Source organism: Homarus americanus, unplaced genomic scaffold (assembly GCF_018991925.1).
Source record: "Homarus americanus isolate GMGI-L3 unplaced genomic scaffold, GMGI_Hamer_2.0 scaffold19318, whole genome shotgun sequence".
Lineage (NCBI taxonomy): Eukaryota > Metazoa > Arthropoda > Malacostraca > Decapoda > Nephropidae > Homarus > Homarus americanus.
Window position 1 is genome coordinate 5,820,231 of NW_024732238.1, and position 23,560 is coordinate 5,843,790.

General features: G+C 48.3%; 1 protein-coding gene across 4 annotated transcripts in view; it reads right to left on the reverse strand.

Annotated features, from left to right (window-relative positions):
• LOC121868387 (cytohesin-1-like) overlaps positions 1-23,560 on the reverse strand; it is a 205,806-nt gene that overhangs the window by 106,956 nt on the left and 75,290 nt on the right. Inside the window, exon 1 of one of the 4 annotated variants that reach the window (XM_042368953.1) lies at positions 11,432-11,522. The exons of 2 other annotated variants lie outside the window; for them this stretch is intronic. In XM_042368953.1, the coding sequence (XP_042224887.1) occupies positions 11,432-11,507 (76 nt within the window). In that variant the 5' untranslated portion in view covers positions 11,508-11,522. Of the gene's footprint in view, positions 1-6,901; positions 6,930-11,431; positions 11,523-23,560 lie in introns of those variants that run through there. One more of the 4 variants, XM_042368956.1, reaches the window with a different exon arrangement.

The following is a 23,560-nucleotide window of genomic DNA, read 5'->3' on the forward strand; positions in this document are numbered from 1 at the left end:
CATCAGCCCCTTCCCCCGACACTAGCACCAGCACCCCCGCCATTATCAGCACCTCCCACTGCACCATCAGCACCACCACCGACACCCCTCCCACCACCAGCACCTCCTCGCACCACCAGCCATGCTCAAGCGATCTCCCGACACACTGTATAACTTTGCGACAGACCATAAACATGAAGTATATAACAGCACTGCAGTGAAGGCAGACACAGGCACCGAGTGGGAGGCACAAAACATCGTCACGCAGTCACTAACGAGGATGTAACGGTGTGACGCAACGTGACGGTAATCTGGTTCGAAGGCGAGGCGTTAGAGTGACGATATTTGTTACAGTGACGCTGATAACCTGATACCACGCCCTGAGGCTGACTGATACAATGAGTCTGGTGCAATAATGAGGAAAACATAAGATATTTATTTGATTTATGACCTAATGGTTGAGAGAATTAACCTCACGATGTTCAATTTGTCACACACACACACACACACACACACACACACACACGAGACAACGATGAAGGCGGCGAGTCACATTATCCCGCTGCTGTTGCCCCCTGGAGGTGCATCTCAAGTAGAGCGATTTAAATTCATTAAAACGAAAAGCCTCTCCTCCCTCTTGCTTCTTTTCGCCCTCCCTCTCCCTTCTCTCTTTCTCTTCTCCTACTTCCCCTTTCCACCTCTTTTCACAAAACAACACTCTCTCTCTCTCTCTCTCATCCCCTACACCACACCTTTTCCTTTTTCACAGGCTCCTATTTCCCTTCCATCCCCACCCCTCCCTTCCCTTCTCCCTTCGAGCCAGAGCAGTAAACAAAGTCTGAGAAACTCCAATCAACTCAGCACACCAGGTGATGTCAGCTGACCACCTGGACCCCCCCTTCTCAGGTTAATTTTCCTCATAACTGGGAAACGAGAGCGCGCGCGCACACACACCCCTGAGGGTCACCTCAGCGCAGTTACAACATAGTTAAAATTCCACGGACCACCTGAAGATTAGACAACCCAACTTATTTCACCTGAAGATTGGTGGGGTGGGTGGAGGTAGTGAGTGGCATAAGAACAATTTGGGAAAGGAGGTGTGGGGAAGGAGAGATGTGGGGAAGGAGGGATGTGGGGGAAGGAGGGATGTGGGGATGGAGGGATGATGTGGGTAAAAGGGGATTTGGAAAAAAAGATGGGAATTTCCGAATCAACTTACTGAGAGAAACTTTATCATGTGTCACTGATACAAGTCGAGTCCGTCAGCTACATACCACACATCCCAAAGATAAAAGAGTAATGTCAATATATAATTCATAACACAAATCTTTGAACATTCTCTTTTATGGACGTCAATCAGATGGGGCTTTCTCACATCACCTGTCAAGATGGATGAAAATTTTAACCCAGGGATCTCTTGAAAATTCATCTTTTTGTCGTAGCTAAAGTGAATTCCGTCAGATACCCTTCTCACATCACCAGCTAAGGGGAAGGGAGGTGGAAGGGAAGGAAAAAAGGGGGAAGAGAATGGGAAGGGTGAGAGAAATGCCTCCACACGGGTAACTGAGAGTCGAGTCCTCCTGCCTGGTCACTGAGGTAGACCAAGGGAGCCCACTGTCCAGGCTGGTAATTGAATAATAATAACAATACCGGTGAGAATGGTTACCCAAACAAGACCTTTCTCTACAGCGGAGGGTAGTGATGTGTGATGCTGTGAGAGAGAGAGAGAGAGAGAGAGAGAGAGAGAGAGAGAGAGAGAGAGAGAGAGAGAGAGAGAGAGTCAAACCATAAACACAAAATTCTCAACCCACACCACTTACTAAGTGTTTCACCCCACGACACACACACACACACACACACACACACACAATAAAAACAACAGCCATCACCACCACACCTCAAAATGCCCCTACACAATGTAAAATCCTGTTTTGGTGCAAATAACATCCACTACGCGGTCTTTCTCATCATGACATAACGGCAGCTGTGCATCTCTGGGTCGGCCACCTGTCAATTTCTGCTTCCTTCCACATAATAACAAGTTCTGAGCCCCAGATCCAGAAAGTTCATTACAAATATGGTACAGTTTCAGGTTTAGGTACAGTATACAAACATTTACTTGTGTATAAAGTACAGTACTGTACTATGGTTACAGTAAACAGTTACACGCTTATGTACCATATTTCAGTTTTAAAGGTCAGAGTGCAGGAAAAAAATAACAGAGAGAGAGAGAGAGAGAGAGAGAGAGAGAGAGAGAGAGAGAGAGATTTTGTTTGTTTTTTGTCGTCGTTCGTTGTCGCGGGAGGAGGTTAAAGGTCAACCCCACTCCATCAACACACAAATTATGACACGCGCAAAAATTACATAACGGGAAGAGATATGAGGTCGAGAGGCGGCGCGGAGAAAGAGCAGCTTAAATGATACAACGACAAAAACACCTCAACCAAACGCTATTATCAACCACATTTAACCGAATTTACAGAGTTACCCGGCTTGACAAAACACCCGGTGGAGACTTTACACAGTTATTTCACAGCTGCACACACACACACACACACACACACACACGCGCAATCTTATCCCCAAGTCACTACCACCCGTTTATCATGTGAGAGAAAAATACTAATAAACCCAAGAGGAGGAGAGTGGAGGTAAACTTTACGAGGTACCCCTAAAACTTGAGTCGTTTTCTATGTTAAAGCACCAAAGAAAACGGTGAGAAAAAACGAGCTAAACAACATATACCAGATGGGCGACTTTGAGATAACTTTCTACACAAAATTGGGCTGTGTGTAAGGTGATGGGAGAGCTCAGTGTAGGCAAGGGAGGAGGTTAAATAAGGAGATAAAATCGGAGGGGTTATTGCTTGCCGTGCAAACTCGTCTCGTTACTGGATTAGGCGTATTATTATATTTTTATGGCTTGTCTTGACGACGTTCTGGCTCCTGTGTGTGTGTGTGTGTGTGTGTGTGTGTGTGTGTTTTATAACTTGTCATCTCGGTACATCCAAACGAACGCTAGGACGCGCTTGCACACTCACGCACATACGAAGAACACGTTAACACACACACACCAAGTTACAGAGAAAAGCGATTCAGATCTTTCAATTACACCGAAGGCAACATTACGTGAAATTAACGAGGGAAACTGCTGATTCAGCTCGTTATCAACCGTTGGCGTCGTCACTAACGCCCCCGAAGTATTTGGGCGTGGGAGGGGGCGTACTGTAGATAATGGACGAGGATGGGGTGTAGGTGATGAGCGTGGGAGGGGCGTGGTTGGTAGAAGAAGTAGGTGTAAAAAACTGAGGGTGTTGGAGGAGGAGGATATTGGAGGAGGGGGATACTGGAGAAGGAGGGGGATATTGGAGGAGGAAGAGGAGGTGGGTGTAAACTTTAAGCACGGGAGGGGGGGGGGAGGTGAAACTCAATGACGGTCAGAGGTCACAGGGGTGTCAAGTGAAAGGTCAACCAGGTGACGAGTGCAGTGTCAAAGGTCACCTCTCTGACCCTCCCAACATCATAATACAAACATTACTTAAACATACATAAATTACAAGTATGAATAATAATACAGGTATAAAGTACAGGTACAGTCATCCTATTGTAGTGACTGTATCATAAAATGGAGTCTGTATTTTTCTTAATATTTACGCGTGAAAATTCGGAATCACCTGAAGATTGGACACCCTAGTTTCACCTGATGATTAGACACCTTAGCTTATTTCACCTGATGATTAGACACCCTAGCTCATTACAGGACAGGACGAACAAGGCAGAGTTTTAAGTAATCCCAGGAGAGTCGCCGCCACGTTGACCAGGCGAGAACAACCCACTAAATAATGACGACCCCGGGAGGAATGTGAAGACGTTGGTTAGGTTAGGTTATTGGTTGGACGTCTCCTGCTGACCACAGAAAGCTCCTGACCCCACCGCGCTATTCCCTGTGTAGTCTACCCCCTTCTGTGTATTGCGTGTGTGATGGGTGGTGGTAGAAGGGGGTGAATGACGATGCAGGTGTAAAGGATGAAATTAAAGGTGTATTGGTAACTGTAGCGTGTGTGTGTGGAGATGAGAGTGATCTCTCTCTCTCTCTCTCTCTCTCTCTCTCTCTCTCTCTCTCTCTCTCTCTCTCTCTCTCTCTCTCTCTCTCTCTCTCTCTCTCACAGTATTCAACTCCAAGGATTCGATTCCATGGATATGTTGACTCCAATGATTCGACTCCTACAGTTCGACACACCATGTAATCACTATCCCTGACCCCCCTCCACCCCCCGAAGTAATGAAATGTGTCGATCCCTTAAGCTGGCAGACCAAGGTGAGGATTATACGCGAGGTGACTGTGTGTTAGTTAATCTACCTGTAAGAGGCGGTGACGGAGGTAGAGTAAGTACAGGGAATCACGGCACTAAAGGGATCACCATCAACAGAGGCGAACCTAACAGCAGAAGTGGCAGCAAAAGGAGAGATAACAGCAGACACAAGACTCTAGACTCAGCAGAAGCAGAGATACAGGTGTGGAGGAGGAGGAGACCGGGGGTGACAATGGCCCAGCGAGACAATTGCTGCACCAGTTGACAGAAAGACCCCGAGTAAGAAATTTCTCCCTCGATAACCCGCTACCACACCTTACCTACCACACCTACTTACCTACCTAGCACATCTACTTACACTACCTACCTACCTTCCTACCACATAAACTTACCTCCTGTACACACACACTTAGAACCACGCCACCTACCACACTAACAGTACGTGGTGAGAGAGGAGAGGAGGAGGAGGCGTGGGCTGTGTGGTGAGGACCCGACACGACACAGCGACAATGGGTAGTGCGTGCCCACCACACATTAACCTCCTCCACGCTGAGGAGTCTGTGGTGAAGTCACGGGGAGGGGGGAGGCTGGAGGGGGGCGGGAGGCTGGAGGAGGGGGCGGTGCTTAACTCTGTGAGGGTAAAGGGAGAGGCACAGATTATGACGCAGTTGACCTGACGTAGGCGTGGATGATTTTTAAGGAGGCGTAGTTGATTTTAGAGGAGGTGTAGTTGATTTTTAAGGAGGCGTGGTTAATTTTTAAGGCCCGCAGTTGATTTTTAAGATGCGTAGTTATTATTTAGGATGGAGTGGTGATTATACATAGCAGCCCTGTACCAAAATTATTATATGAGAAATGAACCGTTTTCTCCATAATGTAAAACAGAGGCGATGCACACCATGGAGTCCTATACAAAAACATCCGGATCACACACACACACACACACTGACAATCTCTGTGTTATAATGAACCGTCTTCGGAGAAAGTTTTGATGAAATAATTAAAATTGATGTGACAGTGCTTGAGGAAGGAGAGAGAGAGAGAGAGCGCAGGTGAGAAGACAATGAGGTGTGAGAGTTGACGAGATCGTCACACCTGCTGAAGCAACGAGTCACCACCACCATCTCCTCCCTCCGCCTAACACCCCTCTCACACCACGACACACACACACACACACACACACACACAAAATGTAACCAATCTTCCGTAAAACACCCCAACCTAGTTTACACACACACCTCCCCGTTACTCAATATTCACCCAACCTGCCCCCCCCCCTCCTCCCCATGCCCCCATCTTAAAAATCTCTCCCCGTTTTCTTCAACATTTCACAAAGTAACAGAAATCAAGATGCGGTTGTTCCTATGTTAAGTAATGTGTTAAGTAGGTTTGGTTGTAAGTGGGGATTAAAGTTGTGTTTAGTAGTAATGTATTATGAGGGAAAGTGGGTTAGGTAAGGTGGGGAGGGGATGTGTGTGGGGTGGGGAGCGGGAGGTGTTGGGGGTGTGTGAGGGAGTGGGGTTGAGGTAGAAGGGAGGGGGAAGTTGGTGGGGTGTGTGGGGGGTGGTAGAGTGTGTGGTGAAGGAAAGGGATGGTGACATGCTCTCTGACAACACTACATCTACCCGCACACTATCACCATCATCATTATCTACAGAACACCACACATCACCATATTATTACACCATTTCACAACGGCACTACCAATACCACCAAGACACCACATTTCCTCACACCATCATCACCACTATTGCATCATACCATTCCTCCACCATCACCACCACACTACACAATAGCATCACAAAAGCTATTACCACCATCACATCACATTGTCACACATCACACTACAAGAACGCCACCACACACCACAACACATTACCACACACACACACTCACTCCAACACCACCACCACCACCACCACAACAACACCACCACCACCACACCACCAACGCCAAACACCACTACATCACAACACACCACTACATCACAACACACCACCACATCACAATACCACCACACACCACCACCACCACCACCACAAACATCGTAGCTAAGGATACACACTTGACCACTAACGTAAATACCCAGAGGTGAGACAATCAGCTGTGTGAGCGAGAGATTGTGGTCGCGAGGCGTCACGTGTACTAACCCCCCCACCCAGCTTAAGCCACCACGACCGGTCAGCTTAGTCTCCACCGCTTCTCAAGAAAGCTTTAACTACACCTGTGCTACGTAACCATGTCTACTATATCACCGGATGTTTACCTGGTAGCGGTGTCGGGGGCTCTTCCTAACCCCTCCATATCACCATGAGACTCGCCCCCCTCCCACAGGTGAGCTTAGCGGGATGAGATGTGAGAGGCTGGGGGGTATGTTGTGTAGAAAGACTAAAGTAAACTCTGTGTTATGTAGCTCTTGGGGTGTCGGAAGTACACTACAACGGCCACAGATTCAGTAAACACAGCGAGAGAACTACACCTGTCGATCTTAATTCACACCTGGCTGAATACAAGAACTTTCAGCCACTTCCTTCACACGTGTCAAACTTTTCACATATCACGAATCAAGTACATGATGTGTTTGTTTACCAGCGCACCAATGAATCACACCTGAGATGTCCATTATGGGGTGGAGGAGCTGTGTGGCGGGCAGGAGGGACGCTCATTCTCACCAGGACACTCCCGGAACACTGACTAGACATGTATCCATCACCCGGGCTCATCCTCTCGCCACTGTCCATTCGCAAATGCCAACATTTTCTTTTATATACACACACACAAAATGACGCAACTGTGAGGCAGCGACCCGCCTACTCAAACCTCCCCGCTCTCAAAAGGTCGACTAAAGGAGATGAAGAGAACGAACGTAAAAGATATATTGGCCCTTAATGCACGAGTCATAAAGGCAAGCATGAACTCCATATGCTTCCCAGATGGGCGCTGTAAACGCTTCTTCACTTCACCTTGCACAGGATGTAAGGGGGTGCCCAATAAACTAGTCCCCTCGTGGGCAATCTAAAAAAAAAATCTATGGCACACCTCAAATCCATACCATTTCAATATCTTTCTGCATATTTCTTTATCTTTCGCTCGTAAACAGACAACACACACACACACACGACACCACTAAATGACTCATCTGTTTACATTCATCTCGACACCACTACTGCTACTACTTCTTCCCCGCTGCTGTTAGTTCCTTATCAATTGACTCATTCCCTGATATGGTCGTTCACTTCATCGTCCCCACTATAAAGAAACACTAACCACTATATACCACCTAGAACGAATACCTAATTACTACAGCCAGTGGAACCCCAGTTTTATTCAAATAAGCCATCCGTCATCGTACTCTAGGTGTTAAATCATAGTACTCTAGGTGTTAAAAATCCTTGTAATCAATGTGTTAAATCACCGTACTCAGCGCACTCTCTACAAGACGACTCGTGTGGAATAGGTGTCCCCGCGGCGGTACGATTTCACCTTTGCTCTTTCATTTCTTTTATCGGTCCATCACCTTGTACCTGTTGACGTCACGTGGCTGGTGTGTGTGTGTGTGTGTGTGTGTGTGTGTGTGTGTGTGTGTGTGTGTGTGACGATGGTGGCGAAAGGCAGATGACCCCAGGTAAGGTAGGGTGAGGTGAAATGAGGTGGCCCCAGGTAAGGTAGGGTGAGGTGAAATGAGGTGGCCCCAGGTGAGTAGGACAGGACACGGCTTTAAGATAACACTAAAACCCTCCATCGCCTCCCAAGATAAGATAAGATAAGACAGACAGACAGACAGATAGACAGACAGAGCTAAAGCGTCTTAAGCCATAACTTACACCCTCAGGATGTTAACGAGGCGACTTCCCCTGACCAATACCCCGTGAGAAATATAGGACAGACGAAGGTGCCATTGATCTACACTGTCTCTACACCTAACACACAACACCCCTCCACCCACTACACCCAACATCCTTCCACCCACTACACCCAACATCCCACAACCCACTACATACAACACTCCTCCACCCACAACCCATCACTTAACTCCTGAAACACACTGGATAATTTATTGCTGCCATGACGTCTAGCTGCCGTGACCTGACCCCTTGCGACCTCTCCAGCTGACCTTTCCCGTTACCCCGTGGTGTGGGATCAGTGACTACGGGAGGCCGCTAGATGGATATGTTTCACCCTCAGGTAAAACTACGCCCAATTAAGCTGCAAAACCTGTGGCGAGGTCGAGGCCGCATTGAGGTGAAGAAGCTGTAAACACGGGTCTGGAACACGGGGTAGGAACACAAGACATGGAACACGGGAACAAGAAATAACGGAGACTGGAATATGGGGCGGGAACACGAGAAGGGAAAACGGAACTGGAATATAAGACTGGAACACGGGGAGGGAACAAGAAGAAGGGAACACAAGAGACTGGAGAACACGGGAACAAACATATTAGGAATCATCACATCCGCCGAAGATCAATAGCGAACGAACTCACACACACTATGGAACAAGCAAAGGCAAATATTCACTAATTCTCGTCTCATTTTGTTCCTGTTCGTTCGATATTAGTCTGGACGCTCCTTTAGGAACGTGGGGGGGGGGTGGGATGGGGTGGGGTGGGATGGGGTGGGATGGGGGTCAGAAAGAGCATTAATAACATGATCAATAACACAGGGGCAGTTAGTCTAAAAATACGGCACTGGACGGAGAGAATCATCGACCTGAAGAATTATTATAACTGAGAAAGAACGGAGAAGAGGAGGAGAAGACCTGGCACGTGGGCCTAAAAAGTCCTGACACGTGGGCCTAAAAAGTACTTATGTGGTGGTAGTAGTATGAAGCATGACGAGTTAAGGGATCTCACAGCAAATATGTTGAAGGAAATCTGCCGTGATGTCAGGGTTGAACCGACCCTCCTTCCATTGGACGGTGAGATTTTCCAACATAGGACTTCAAACACATCCAACGAAGCCCGTGTTGACGTCAGTGCTCGAGGATTCTGGACGCGGGGACAGCGAGCCTTCTTCGACATCAGGATTTTTTATCCCATGGCCGCATGTCACCGTAACTTAGCTTTCGATGCTGCACACAGGAGGAACGAGAACGACAAGATAAGGGCATACGGGGAGAGAATTCAGACTTTGATCAAGGCAGCTTCATTCCTGTAGTGTTCACAACCTCTGGTGGGATGGGACCAAGTGCAAGATGCTTCTACGCCAGACTCGCGGAGGTGATATCCGAACAGAAGCAGCAGCCCAGAAGTTATGTTACAGCCTGGATGAGATGTCGACTGTCCTTCTCTCTCCTTCGGTCGGCTTTGCTCTGCCTCAGGGGAACGAGTGCTTCGGCCCCAAAGCCGACAACAGTTGCATATATTGACTATGAGGCTACAGTCACTGAATGCCGCATAGATCTGCTGCTCAACTAACTCAACACGGTTAGGATAGCTACTTATGTATTAGGATATTTAGTATTAAGGTAATAAAATGGCGGCGAAGGTGTAACTATTGAGGTAGGCTGGAGGCCATATTAGAAAAAAAATAGTAGTAGTAGTAGTAGCAGCAGCTAGGGTAACGTAGAGTCGCGGTATGAATGTTGCATTAAGGCGAACCGGGCCCAGGTATCTCTGTGGCCGCCCCCCACCCCACATCGCCCCCTCCTCCCAAACCAGTATACCACAACACGTCTCATATACAGTATACACACAGCTCCCAGTAGTAGTATTACAGTATACTCCAACACACACACACACACACACGTATGTATGTATGTACTGATGTTCTGCTTCTTAACCCAGGAAGTGTATATAACTTATTGAGAACAGATCACAGAGACGTGTTGTGGGTTTGTGACGAGCGTGTGAGATGATGTTGTGGTGAGGGAGCAGTCGAGCGTGACCCAGGCAGCTCCCTCATCCTCCACCCACACAGTCCCCACCTCCCTCATCCTCCACCCACAGTCTCCACCACCACCCCTACATCTCCACTCCATCTCCTCTTCCACCCAAACACCATAGTTATTCCACCATGATCTTACTGCGGAAGCCTCCATCACCTTCCCCACCTGTAGAGAACTACCCCACCTTCAGGCAGCTCCTCCAGGGCAACAACCGGTATCTAGTGTGGGTAAGGAGGCCACCCGTCACTCAGCCCCGTGACTACACTGACTGTCCCACTGTTACACTGACTGTCCGACTTTCTTTTACACTGTCTGTTACACTACCGGACCGACTGGTACTGTCTGCTCCACTGACTGGCGACACAGTCCGATGTTTAAAACAGTCAGCCCGTCTCACCAGTTCCACAGACCGAGCTACTATTAACGACACGATTGACAGTTTGTACTCTGCCACACACGATACAGTTAACGCCACAGTCAACAGTTAGTTTCATGGAGGATACAGTTGGTGGTAGGTGGAGTAACAACAACAACAACAACAATAACAACAACAACAACAACAATAATAATAACAATAATAATAACAACAAAGTATGCAACAAAGTGGTGTGAATTAAGGAGCTGGCAGAGTTTAGTTAGTGTTCTGCACACCTGCGTAACACACCTGTGACTTGTCAGGTGTGTCTGGTACGAACACCTGCTCTGGACACCTGTACTACACCACCACCACTCCCCCCTACCACCACCCACTAAAGTAATGTCTTGTTCAGTATTTGGTACCTTTACACCCTGGGCACTTAATACGTCACACAGGATCTACACCCAAAGGTTCTTCTGTACACTACCAACGTCATCATAGTCCACGGGTGTCTGATAAACCTACACTGCGGGTATTCAAAGTTCTGCACATCCGCTACACCCAAACCCACTACTTCCTGGCGTCGCTACACCCAAACCCACTACTTCCTGGCGTCGCTACACCCAAACCCACTACTTCCTGGCGTCGCTACACCCAAACCCACTACTTCCTGGCGTCGCTACACCCAAACCCACTACTTCCTGGCGTCGCTACACCCAAACCCACTACTTCCTGGCGTCGCTACACCCAAACCCACTACTTCCTGGCGTCGCTACACCCAAACCCACTACTTCCTGGCGTCGCTACACCTAAACCCACTACTTCCTGGCGTCGCTACACCCAAACCCACTACTTCTTGGCGTCGCTACACCCAAACCCACAATGTAGCGTACCTGGAAATATGCCCCTGGGAAGTGTACTCAAGAGACACATAGCAGCTCCCTGAAGACCACACGCCAGGAGACTCATTATAGCCCTGGTGATGAAGGCGACTCACTCAACACACTCTTAAGAATTCCTGGTGTGTGTTGCTTGTGTTGTCCTGGGTGTCTTCTCGCGGCCCAACACGTATACACTACTGGGTTACACTGTCACTACACCCACGGAGAGATGAGAGATCTCTCCTCGGTCCAAGCGGCGCCTCTACACCTCAAGACGGTACACAGGAACTACATTCCTCACGTAGATCGTCCGGCAAAGTTACACATCATTTAATACTAATACCTTAGCTTACACCACGACCCTCTTCCACCCTCCGCCCACCTCACCTACCACCTTGACCCTCCTCCACCCACCTCACCTACCACCTTGACCCTCCTCCACCCACCTCACCTACCACCACGACCCTCCTCCACCCATCTCCTGACCCTCCTCCACCCACCTCAACTACCACCACAACCCTCCTCCACCCACCTCACCTACTGCCACCACGATCCTCCTCCACCCACCACGATCCTCCTCCACCCACCACGACCCTCCTCCGCCCTCAACTACCACACCACGACCCTTCTCCACCCTTTCCAACCAACTCCCTCCGTCTCCTCCACCCTCACCTACTACCACAACCCTCCACAATTTCCCTCCTCTACCAAACCACGACCCTCCACCCTCGGATATCCATTAAGTGATCATGACTCGGCGCCCAGGACTCACGAGGCCCGACGCGTGTTAAGTAAACCAGGAGTAGTCACGCTCGTTCACGTCCTCTGGGGATTACCGATATCTCATCCTTGGTGGGTTGGCGTCCGTCCGTCCCTCCGTCATAGTCAATCGTCCTTCACTTGACCGTCCGCAGTCTAATGGGAAATCCTGTAGCGGGTCCTATAGGAAATCCTATGGCAAGTCCTATCAAACTACCCATCTGCATGTAAACGCCAAGCTAAACACGATGCCACAATACTGTTACAGCTTTAACGTGTGAGAGGGAGAGGGAGGGGGAGAGGGGGGGGGAGAGGGAGGGAGGGAGGTGGAAGGCGCCAGCTTACGTCAGAGCAGAATCCAGTATATTCAAAAACCTTTCCCCGATTCAACTTGATTCAAACCAAAACAAAACATTTTCAAAATATCTTACAAACACACGCCACCATAACACCATAACACTATATAATTTACCCCCCAAAATATTAAATAAGTTATATTAATAGATTTTTAAAGAGGTAGTAAGTAAAGATAATAATAGCGACTTAAAAACATTACGGTTTACTAACGCCTGTCTGGGTGTGACGTCACCAACATCTCCGTTTTCTATTGGGTGGGGGTGACGACGGGTGCAGGGGATACTACGTTACCCCACCCAGGCTCCTCTAAAGGTTCCCCGCGCTAAATTTCTCTCAAGATTGAGGCTGTAAATATCCATGTAAATGTTTCCCACACACGTCATGACACACATACGGACAACGACCTCATAATGACATCGATACTGAACCCATATTTTTTTTTTGGGTGACTTCACCAGATGTTGCAGATATGAAGTGAATAAGAGTAAGCGAGTGTGTGCGTGAGTGTTTGCGTGTGGGAGTGTGTGCGTGTTTGTGTGTGTGCTTGCGTGTATGTGAGAAGTGGAGCACCCCGCCCAGCCACCCACCACGACAACCATCATTGTGTGTACCTCCCGTTGCCTCAGCTGGGGGGGGGGAGGGGGGGCTGTTGGCTACAAGAAGGGGAGAGTGTGAATGGGGCGTTGGGGAGAAGGGGGAGGGGTGAGAAAGAGATTAAGGGAGGGAGAGAAAGAGGGAGAGGAGAGGATAGAAAGGGAGACGCCTTGAACAAAACAATGAAGACGAACAATTAAATCAGGAGAGAGAGAGAGAGAGAGAGAGAGAAAATTAACCTTCCTACAGTACTTTCTCTCTACTTCAAGACCAACGATGGTGACCTTGGCTTGACCTTCAAGGAGAAACAAGGTCACACACACACGACCTTCCTTGACCTTCCCTCCTCCAGTTGATGACCTTGACTTTAAGGGAGGACGAGAAGGGAAATCAAGGTCAATTTACCTTACATGGGTAGCGGGGTAGGGGGGGGGGGCGTTACGTACCTGTTGGAAGAGAAAACAACACGTTAGTAAGAACCAGGCAGGCTAACCACCACTACCACCATTACCAACCTCAGCTACCACAATCACTACCACCATTACCACCCCATGCAGCTACTACCACCCCCTCTTACTACCACTACCACCACCCTAACCCCCAGCAACAACCACTACCACTATCACCACCCCCTAGCTACCATCACCACCACTCCCACCCACTACCTACACCCACTTCCCTCCCTTTCCCCTCCTCTTCTTCCCTCCCATCGTCCTCTCCCCCATCTTCCTCCCTCTCCCCTCCCCCTCTCCCAACGACAATTAGAAACCCAAAACCAATTTGTTCACATCTCACTACCGTAACCCGTCATTAACACACCTTCACTACAACACAACCTCACTCACTTCCTTCTTGATAGATAGATAGATAGTTTTGTTTGTGTGTGTGTGTGTGTGTGTTTGTGTGTGTGTGTGGGTCGTTGTCTCGTACACAGCCATATACGGGCGTGCAGGCAGGACTGGTGGTGGGCGTCTTCCTGCTCCGCCCACCCTCACGTCAGGGCAATACCCCAACCTGGCCGTGGGCGGGTGGGTGCGAGCCGCTCTTTACGTGTGCAGGTGGTTGATGGTGGGTGCACAGGTGGGGGATAGAGAGGAGAGTGATACATCTGGGGGTGATGCTCTCTCTCTCTCTCTCTCTCTCTCTCTCTCTCTCTCTCTCTCTATGCGGGTGGGTGAGGGGTGCAGTGAGTGGGTTGCTGGTCCGTATTGACATTACCATAGCAACCGAATCGCCAGATGGGATCTAGCCTCTGCCTGATCCACACACCCGCCAGAGGGAGAGAGAGATGAAACACAGGGAAACCAGGAAAAGTGCAACCCGGATATATCGTTTTCTACAGCGTGGGAGTGTGGGTGGGTGGGTGGGTGGCGGGTGTCAACAAAGCAAGGACGGGTGGCATGTGGGCAGCAAGGAGTGGAGAGGTGTGAGTGAGCAGGTACGGGGAGGAGCTACACACACACACACACACACACACACACACACACACACTATCAACTTACCCTAGGCTATATCCTCGCACAAGCTTGCCCATTGTGACCCAACCCTACCCTACCCTACCCTGCCCTACCCAACCTTACCTTACCCTACCCTACCCTGCCCTGCCCTACCCAACCTTACCTTACCCTACCCTACCCTTGCCTTACCCAAACACTTCACTAACCTTACCTACACTTACCCTAATCCTTACCCACACCCTTCGCCTATACAAGTGACCTATACCATTCACTTACCCAAATCCTTCCCTTAACCTAGTAGTGTGTTTACCCATATCCACTACTTATCCAGCTCCTTGCCTTGCCCTACCCTACCATCAAACAGGCCTACCCCACCTAATACCCGTCCACCGTATAGGCCTATGCACATTGTCTACTTTAAAGTGCCCCCTTCTTCCCCTTTCTCCTCCCCCTCCCTAAAATTACTTTATTTCTCAAAATCCGTTCCACGCATAAGGGTAATGCTCACCCCCCCTTCTCCCCCCTCCCTTACATAAATACCCTTCCCTCCTACCCTTCGCTACCCTAACCTTAGAAAGGCTCTGTCTCTCTCTTTCTTCTTCCTAACCCCACCTCCTTCATTCTCCCTTCCCCCCTCACACCCCCTACCCCTACTTCCTTCTCACCCTCCTCTTCTTCCCTTCTTTTCCTTCCTCCCCCTACCCTCCTTCCTCTCATCCCTTCCTCCTGACCCCCTACCCCCTCTCCTCCCCCTCCCTTCCTTCCCTCGGGCGCCCTTTGAACAACATCCAGTAAATCCTCTCGGGGCAAGGCGGACCAATTATACGCGAGCCGCCCATACAAAAGGAATTATGCCCCCAGACCCCGTTTTCTTTACCCTCCGTTACTGCCAACGCCTCCTGACGATTTATGATTTTACTCCCAATCACATTTTCTGTTTCGATGGACAAGTAGATAGGTAAGTGGGTAAGTAGGTCGGTGGGTTGGGGGTAGGTCGGTGGGTTGGGGGTAGGTCGGTGGGTTGGGGGTAGGTCGGTGGGTTGGGGTAGGTCGGTGGGTAGGTCGGTGGGTAGATAGGTGGGTAGATAGGTGGGTAGGTCGGTGGGTAGATAGGTGGGTAGTTAGATAAGTGGGTGAGTGGGTGGAGAGATAGATACAGGTACAAAAACAAACAGAAAATACAAATACAGGTATAATTATAGGTACAGGAAACAGTGTACCCTACCTAGCCACAGCACTAGAGGCAAGCATTTCCTCAGTGACTATATCATGTTAAAAGATTTTCCCGATTTTCCCGTCAAATGGACAAAAAATGAGCCCAGTGAGGCGTTAACTAGGCCAAGACCTCACCGTCACCGCCTTCTATCGTCGCTCAATTTCCCACTGGATAAAATTTCCCCGCCAGACAATTTCCCCAGTGGGCATAATACACATGAGACAATTTCCCAACTGGACGAAATATTTTGTATATAATTTCCCATCTATCATCTACCATCAACCACCAACACACACTACCACCAACCAGTATCTCCTACCAACCACCATCACCCACCAACCTTCTTCGCCACTGTAGCGCCACTGGCTGCTACCACACCAATTCCCCACCTCGAGGCAAGAAGACACTACCCCACACGAAGCCTTAAGGGCGAGATTCGTGTAGGCAAGAGACCGGGAAGTCAGCCTTAATGCCCAGGTGAGGGAATAGCTTAATGGACTGGTGCTATAAATTGGTAACTGAGATGCTGGTAATGGGAGAGGGGTAACCTAGGGGGGGTGGTTACTGTGTGGTGGTGGGGGAGGAGGGGAGGAGGGTCAACCAATTAACTAGCGAAACCACACCCACAACCAGTACCCTAACCAACCACCCCACCACCACCATCACCCTACCAACTACACCCACTCTACCACCACCAATATGTCATGATACAAGACAGTTACATACCCAGGGGTAAATAAAGGTCAAAATACAAGTACAGTCACAGGTTCAGGAAGAGATACAAGTACAAGACCAAACACAAGCTTACACTTCCACACATTAAAGTATAAACAGGAAACACTATTTACAAGCGTCGTATATAATTAAATCAGGTCATCACCCCGTACACAAAGAAAGGACACACACACACACACACACACACACACACACACACACACCATCCATCACATAACCTTACAAATTACTTTAACCCGGCGACCTTTTACCTCTCTCTCCCCCAACCTTGACCTCAGCCAGAGATGGAACTATTAGTTATCTTCACTATTTATCACATAACAGTGGTATTAACATATTACCTGGCGCGTGTTACCTGGTCGGATGGATGCCTCGACCATGAACAGCTCCAGCCTCAGGGTCGGTTGTGTTTGGGGTCATGTACTTGGGTGAAGACGTGGAGGCCGAGGGCAGGTCTTATCAGGTTAAGGTAAATAAAGACATGATACCTTACCTTACGGGTCAATCTAGTTGTGGTAAATAAACAAACGTAGCGCCAGAAACGTTCCTGTACCGTAAACGTTGCTGTCGATGGTAATTAAGAAAAGCAATAAGGGCAGCAGCTGAACCTTCCTCTGGGTGACGCATCATCACACACCCGAGGAGACACGTCAACGCTCACCCGTCACAATCTATGATCACCTGGAGGGTCGTGAATTACCTGAAGGGGTCGGCAATTACCCGAAAGGCTGCCAGTCGCTTGAAGAGCCGCCGATTATTTGAAGGACCGCCATCCATTTAAAAGGGTTGTCAATCACGAGGACGTCTGCCAGTGAGGTGGCGGCACCATCAGGAACGTAATACGATTGACGAGGTTTGTCCGTGCAAGTGAAGAGGGGGCTGAAGAGGAGGTGTTGTGCTGGTCTCAAGTGCCTGGACATGATAAAGCTGGGCAGTATACACGGTATTGATGGGCAAGGGGCAAGATACTGATGGGTCTGTGATATGATTCACAAGGGCTGTGGATGTGAAGTAACCGCTACCAATAGTGACCAGAAGAACTGATTTGGTTCAACATTCCACCTCGCGGAGTCTCTCAACCCACGAGGCTGAAGGGGAGTAATCCTCGCTGTGTGGCACCTCCCTCCCTCTCTATCACTGGCCTTCTCAGCAGCGTAGGAGTCTCCCCTCACGCTGATGACACCTAGCATTCACGTGACCTTCCCAAGAAATATGTTCCTGGCCAAGGTGACCTCCCACACTTAACTTTCTAACACGTCTCTCTCACCCCTGGCAGATGAGAGTCCTCACACTAATCAACACGAGCGACCTCTACCTACTGATGACAAGTTGATGACAGCTACGTCAGACGATCGTTCGCCCTTACTTAGGACAGCAGTCTCCCTCAAATGTAAAGACAACATCCAACACCCTTCATCCTTCTACCGCAAGACCTCAGCTAGTGTGTGATGCAAGTCCCCCCCCCCCCTCCACACATACACAGACACACGTCCTCAGGAGGTTTCTCTCTCTACTGACGAAGGCCTCAACATTTACACACAACAGCAAGGATCCCTCAACCTGGCCTGACCATGATGCAACACCTAGCTCATCAACTCTCCCGGGGGCTGGCGTCTCTCACACCCACTGAACAAGTCTTCATCTTAGAGCTCATCCAATAAGTCCGTCTCCACCTCCTCCTTGGCTCCTCCGCACCTAATGAACCTCCCTCCTGCCCCTCCATCAGTAGTTTCTCTATTTCATGTGTAAAAACTTTATTCTTCGTTGATGATATCTGTCTTTGTTCTTATTGGGAAACATTACCTGAGAGAGTACACCTGGCACCTGGGGAAACATTACCTGGGAGAGCACAACTGCCACCTAGGGAAACATTACCTGGGAGAGTACACCTGGCACCTGGGGAAACATTACCAGGGAGAGTACACCTGGCACCTGGGGAAACATTACCTGGGAGAGTACACCTGGCACCTGGGGAAACATTACCTGGGAGATACACCTGGCACCTGGGAAACATTGGGAGAGTACACCTGGCACCTGGGGAAACATTACCTGGGAGAGAGAACACCTGGCACCTGGGGAAACATTACCTGGGAGAGAGAACACCTGGCACCTGGGGAAACATTACCTGGGAGAGAACACCTGGCACCTGGGGAAGCGGAAGAAGAGCGCCAGGTGAAGACGAGACTGTAGGTGACCCTCTCGTCCTTCCCCAAGGCGACAGGTAACCTCTCTCCCTCTCCTCTCTCACTACCACGCCCTCCACTTCTCTCACCCCATGACCCTCTGCCCCACCGCCCACAGGCTAGACGTGGGTGGGAGGAGGAGATGGGGAAGGTACAGAGATAGATGTGGATGGAGGAAATGGAGTAAAGGGGGAAATGGAGGGAAGGAAAGGAATGGAAGGGTAAGCGAAAGTGGGAAACCGTAAAGGTGTCAGACACATTATAGCCCGATGATGATGATGATGATGACAATAATAATAATATATAAATAAAAATAATAATAATAATAATAATAATAATAATAATAATAATAAAAATAATAATGGTTACAGAGATAATATTGATAATGATAAGAATGATGAAGATAAAGATTCTAATTCTAAACACAATGATGATGATGATGATGATGATGATGATGATGACAATAATGATGCTGATAAAGATGGTGATGGTACAGTATAAAACAACAACAACAACAACGGCGACAAAAGACTCAGGTGTGAAATCCGTGACACCAGCAAAGGAGAAGAATGTCGAAAGCCACACACGAGAGAAGCAATAAATAACAATAATAACTATGTAAAAATAGAGAAAGTAGAAACATACAGACAGTATAGACGCATAAAACACCTGTCGTCTCATATAACGCTCTCTCTCTCTCTCTGAATAAGAAGAGAGGTGCAACAAGCAAGCAACGTGTCCCCTCCCCCTTCCTCACCTTGCAATTACATGAGCTGTCTGTTACCTGTGATACCTGTCTCGTCTCTCACCCTCCCTCCCTCCCTCCCTCCCTCCCTCCCTCTCACTACCCTACCTCTCTCCCTCTTTCCTTACCATCACCCCCCTCCCTCCCTATACCTCCACTCTCCCTCCATCCCTCCTTCCTTCTTCACTATCTCCCTCCCTCCCTCGGTCACCATCACCTTCCCTCCCTCATCACCTTCCCCCTCACCCTACCACCATCTCCAGTGACACAACACAATATCGCCGCTACGCAACCCGGTGTTAAGGCCAATCTTCTCCATATCACAACCCACCACATAAACAAGAGATTCACACACACACACACACACACTCATCCTCTAACCACAAACAGACTTGTAATATGACCAGATTTCTACAGCCCCCTACCCCACCATTCTGAGGTTCATAAAAAGTGGAAGGAGCGAAATCTCTGTACCTGTTTTTTTTTGTATTTTTACCTGTAATTTGTGCCTTTGGACTAGTATCTGTATCTCTTCCTGTACCTGTAATTATACTTTGAATCCGTGACTGTATTGCATTTGTACCTGTCTTTGTACTTTTACCTGTGTTTGTATTTGTAATTGTACTTTCTAAGGTAACCGTACCTTTATCTACACCTGTATCTACCTGTAATTACACTTATTCAATCTACACCTGTAGTTCTAAGAGCTTTTCCTTAAAACATATAATTTACACCTGTCTGTACTCTGTCTAAATAAACAAATAAATAAATAAAAAACATGGTGACGTGTGCTGACAGAGTGAAAAGACAGACAAACAGATAATGATGATCACTTCACAAATCCCTACATGACATAATCCTCAACCTAATCCAGCGTCACTGATTCCTAACACAGGAGATTAATACAAGTAGTAATTTTGTGTTTAGGTCCTCGGTGTTTTGCCGCACCTACAGGAGGCCAGCAAGGTGTTCCAGCTCCGTCTGTAGTCTTAAGTAGATCACTGCAGAGTTACGGTTGTTAGGGAAAGACCAAAGAGGTATCGAGGGCCACCACCAGTACCACCCCGAAGAGATAGTGCCACTACTCCCACCACGACCACGACGAGACAGCGCCACTACGTCCACCACCCCGACGAGACAGTACCACTACGTCCACCTTCCCGACGAGACAGTGCCAATACACCCACCTTCCCGAGAAGACAGCGCCACTACACCCACCACCACGACGAGACAGTGCCACTACACCCACCACCACCCCGACGAGACAGCGCCACTACGTCTACCATCCCGACGAGACAGCGCCACCACCTCCACCTTCCCAACGAGACAGTGCCATGAGGGCCACTTGAATGTCAGAGAGTCATGATGCTTCACTAGTGATTAAAACTCTTTCTAACCCATCAACCATTTTGGTGAGACTAGCCCAAGATCTCGAGGGGTAACTATGCAAGAGGTCGATCCATTTACAATATCATCAAGCGTTTTTTGTTGGTGTTCGATACATGACTTTACGAAGCAGTCAGTCAGTCAGTCAGTCAGTCAGTCAGTAGGTATGACACTGGCTTTCCTTTATATCTACACCTGTATGTATATTGAAGTATGAACTTTCTAAAGCTCAGTTTACCCCAGTTAGAGGTAGGGAGGTGGACAGGCATCGTACAAGTGCCTGTGTCAATCAATAAAAAGGTGAGAAAAAAAATATATATATTCTCCCTAAATGCCAAGAACAAACACAGCCTTATGATTTTGCCCTAGTTCCTGAGCACTACGATGCCCCTGAACCAAGCATAAAGATCAGTATTCTTCTAAAGGCCAATGAGACACACACCTTTACGTATCTGGTGTCTGTTCCCTAGCACTGTATTGCCCCGGGAACCAATTCTCGTCTAAAACACAGAGACACACCCCTATGACTTAGCTTTAGCACTATAATGTCTCTCAAACAATCATAGAAACCAAAGCTATTTAAAACACAGCCAGACACACACCCTTATGAACTTGACATGAGCACTATATTGCCCCGAGAACCAATCATTTCAGCTGCCAACGTCCCATCACACGTCGACGACCTCCCAGAATGGCGTCCCTCCCACCGAGTCATTTCCTTAACTTGGGTCTTAAGGCCAGAGAGTGATGGTTAGCACTGTCTTGGCCTCAGGGAAGGGAGGAGTTGCAGGGAGCTGGGCGTCTGGGCAACTGATTTGATTGGTTTTTTTTCAAGGATGAACAGAAACAACTTTTACTGAATAATGATGATAATAAAGTTAATAGATCTAAATATCTCATTAATTTATTTTTTTATCTAGGATAAACAGAAATGACTATAAGGAATTCTGATAAAAGGTTAATATATATATATATATATATATATATATATATATATATATATATATATATATATATATATATATATATATATATGTAAATTCACAATGAAAACGTGTGATTTATCATGATATATATATATATATATATATATATATATATATATATATATATATATATATATATATATATATATATATATATATATATATAGAGAGAGAGAGAGAGAGAGAGAGCCACACTCACCTAAAAGACATGCACACATATGCGACACCACCCAAAGACACTTTCACTCCATCACCAAGTGTGTGTTAGCGTGTGTACGTGGCATGTGTCAAGACCTGCAGTGACGACTCTCTCTCTCTCTCTCTCTTCCTGCGTGGTACAAGTGAGCGAGCAGTACCGCGTGTTTACATGGCCCCGGGGAAGTGTACTAGGGACCTCACGCACCGCTCTTAAACACCTGAGAGAGCACCTACCCGCCACTAAATGTCTCTCTCTCTCTCTCTCTCTCACACACACACACACACATCAAATACACAGACGATCATGCACTCAGGTATACAAGGACACACTTCAAGTACACTCGTCGTCTTGGGCGTGTGATCAGTGTACTTATTACCCTTCAAGGTTATTTACCCGTTTATAGATCTTGTTTTGACTCACATGGCTTAAAGGTCTTGATTTGATTACACTTACCCACCTTCTTTTTCTCTTCTTCTCCCCTCTTCCTCTTCCTACTATCCATTCCATTCCCAAGTTACAGGCAATAAGGAGGGTGAAGAGGGAGAGGAGGGAAGGGTGGAGGATGGAGAGAGGAGAAGGGAGAGTAGGGGGAAAAGGAGAGAAAGATGGAGAAAGGAAAGGGAGAGGAGGGGAAGAGAGAGGAGGTGGAGAAGGAGAGGAGGATGAAAAGGGGATGATGGGAGGTGAGAAGGGGTAGGAGATGAAGAAGGTAAGGAAAGAGTAGGGGAAGAAGGGGGTGAGGACGGAGACTAGGAGAGAGGGGGAGAGATAGGGTGGTAGAGAGGGAGAGAAAGGAGTGAGAGAGGAGGGGGAGAGAAAGGGGGAGAAAGGGGGTGACGATCTGCATAAAGAGTAACTCAGGGCACCTCCAGGGGACACAGGTCAATGAGTAAACAAGGTGGTGAAGTTGGGGGCCTCTTGACCTCCCTTCACCTTCTCCTCTTCCTTCCTCTTTCTCTTCTTCCAAGACCTAGAACTCAGCCTCCATTCTCCTCCTCCTCCTCTTCCTAGACTAGAGACCCCAGTCCTCATCCTCTTCCCACTCCTCCTCTTCCCGCTCCTCCTTCTCTCTGATAGTCTCACCGTAACATAACTAATTATCATACACACGATCAGAACACTAATTCCAGCTCACAATACATTAACGTAAGAGTTAATATTCAGGCGTTAAGTAGTTGCTTAATCGAGAGAGAGAGAGAGAGAGAGAGAGAGAGAGAGAGAGAGAGACCTGGCTGGCCGCTGGGACACAACCCACAGGTGATAAAAGCGTAATGACAACAAGTGGTACACGAGATCGGCTGGGGAGAAGGGCGAGGACAACACAGCGTGGAGAGGAGGTGGTCAGGTGAGGTGAGGTGGAGGAGGTGGAGGTGGAAAGGAGGTGAGGTGAGGAAAGGAGGTGAGGTGAGGAGGTGAGGTGAGGAAAGGAGATGAGGTGAGGAAAGGAGATGAGGTGAGGAAAGGAGATGAGGTGAGGTGAGGAGGTGAGGAAAGGAGGTGAGGTGTTAGTGGAGAGGTGATGGG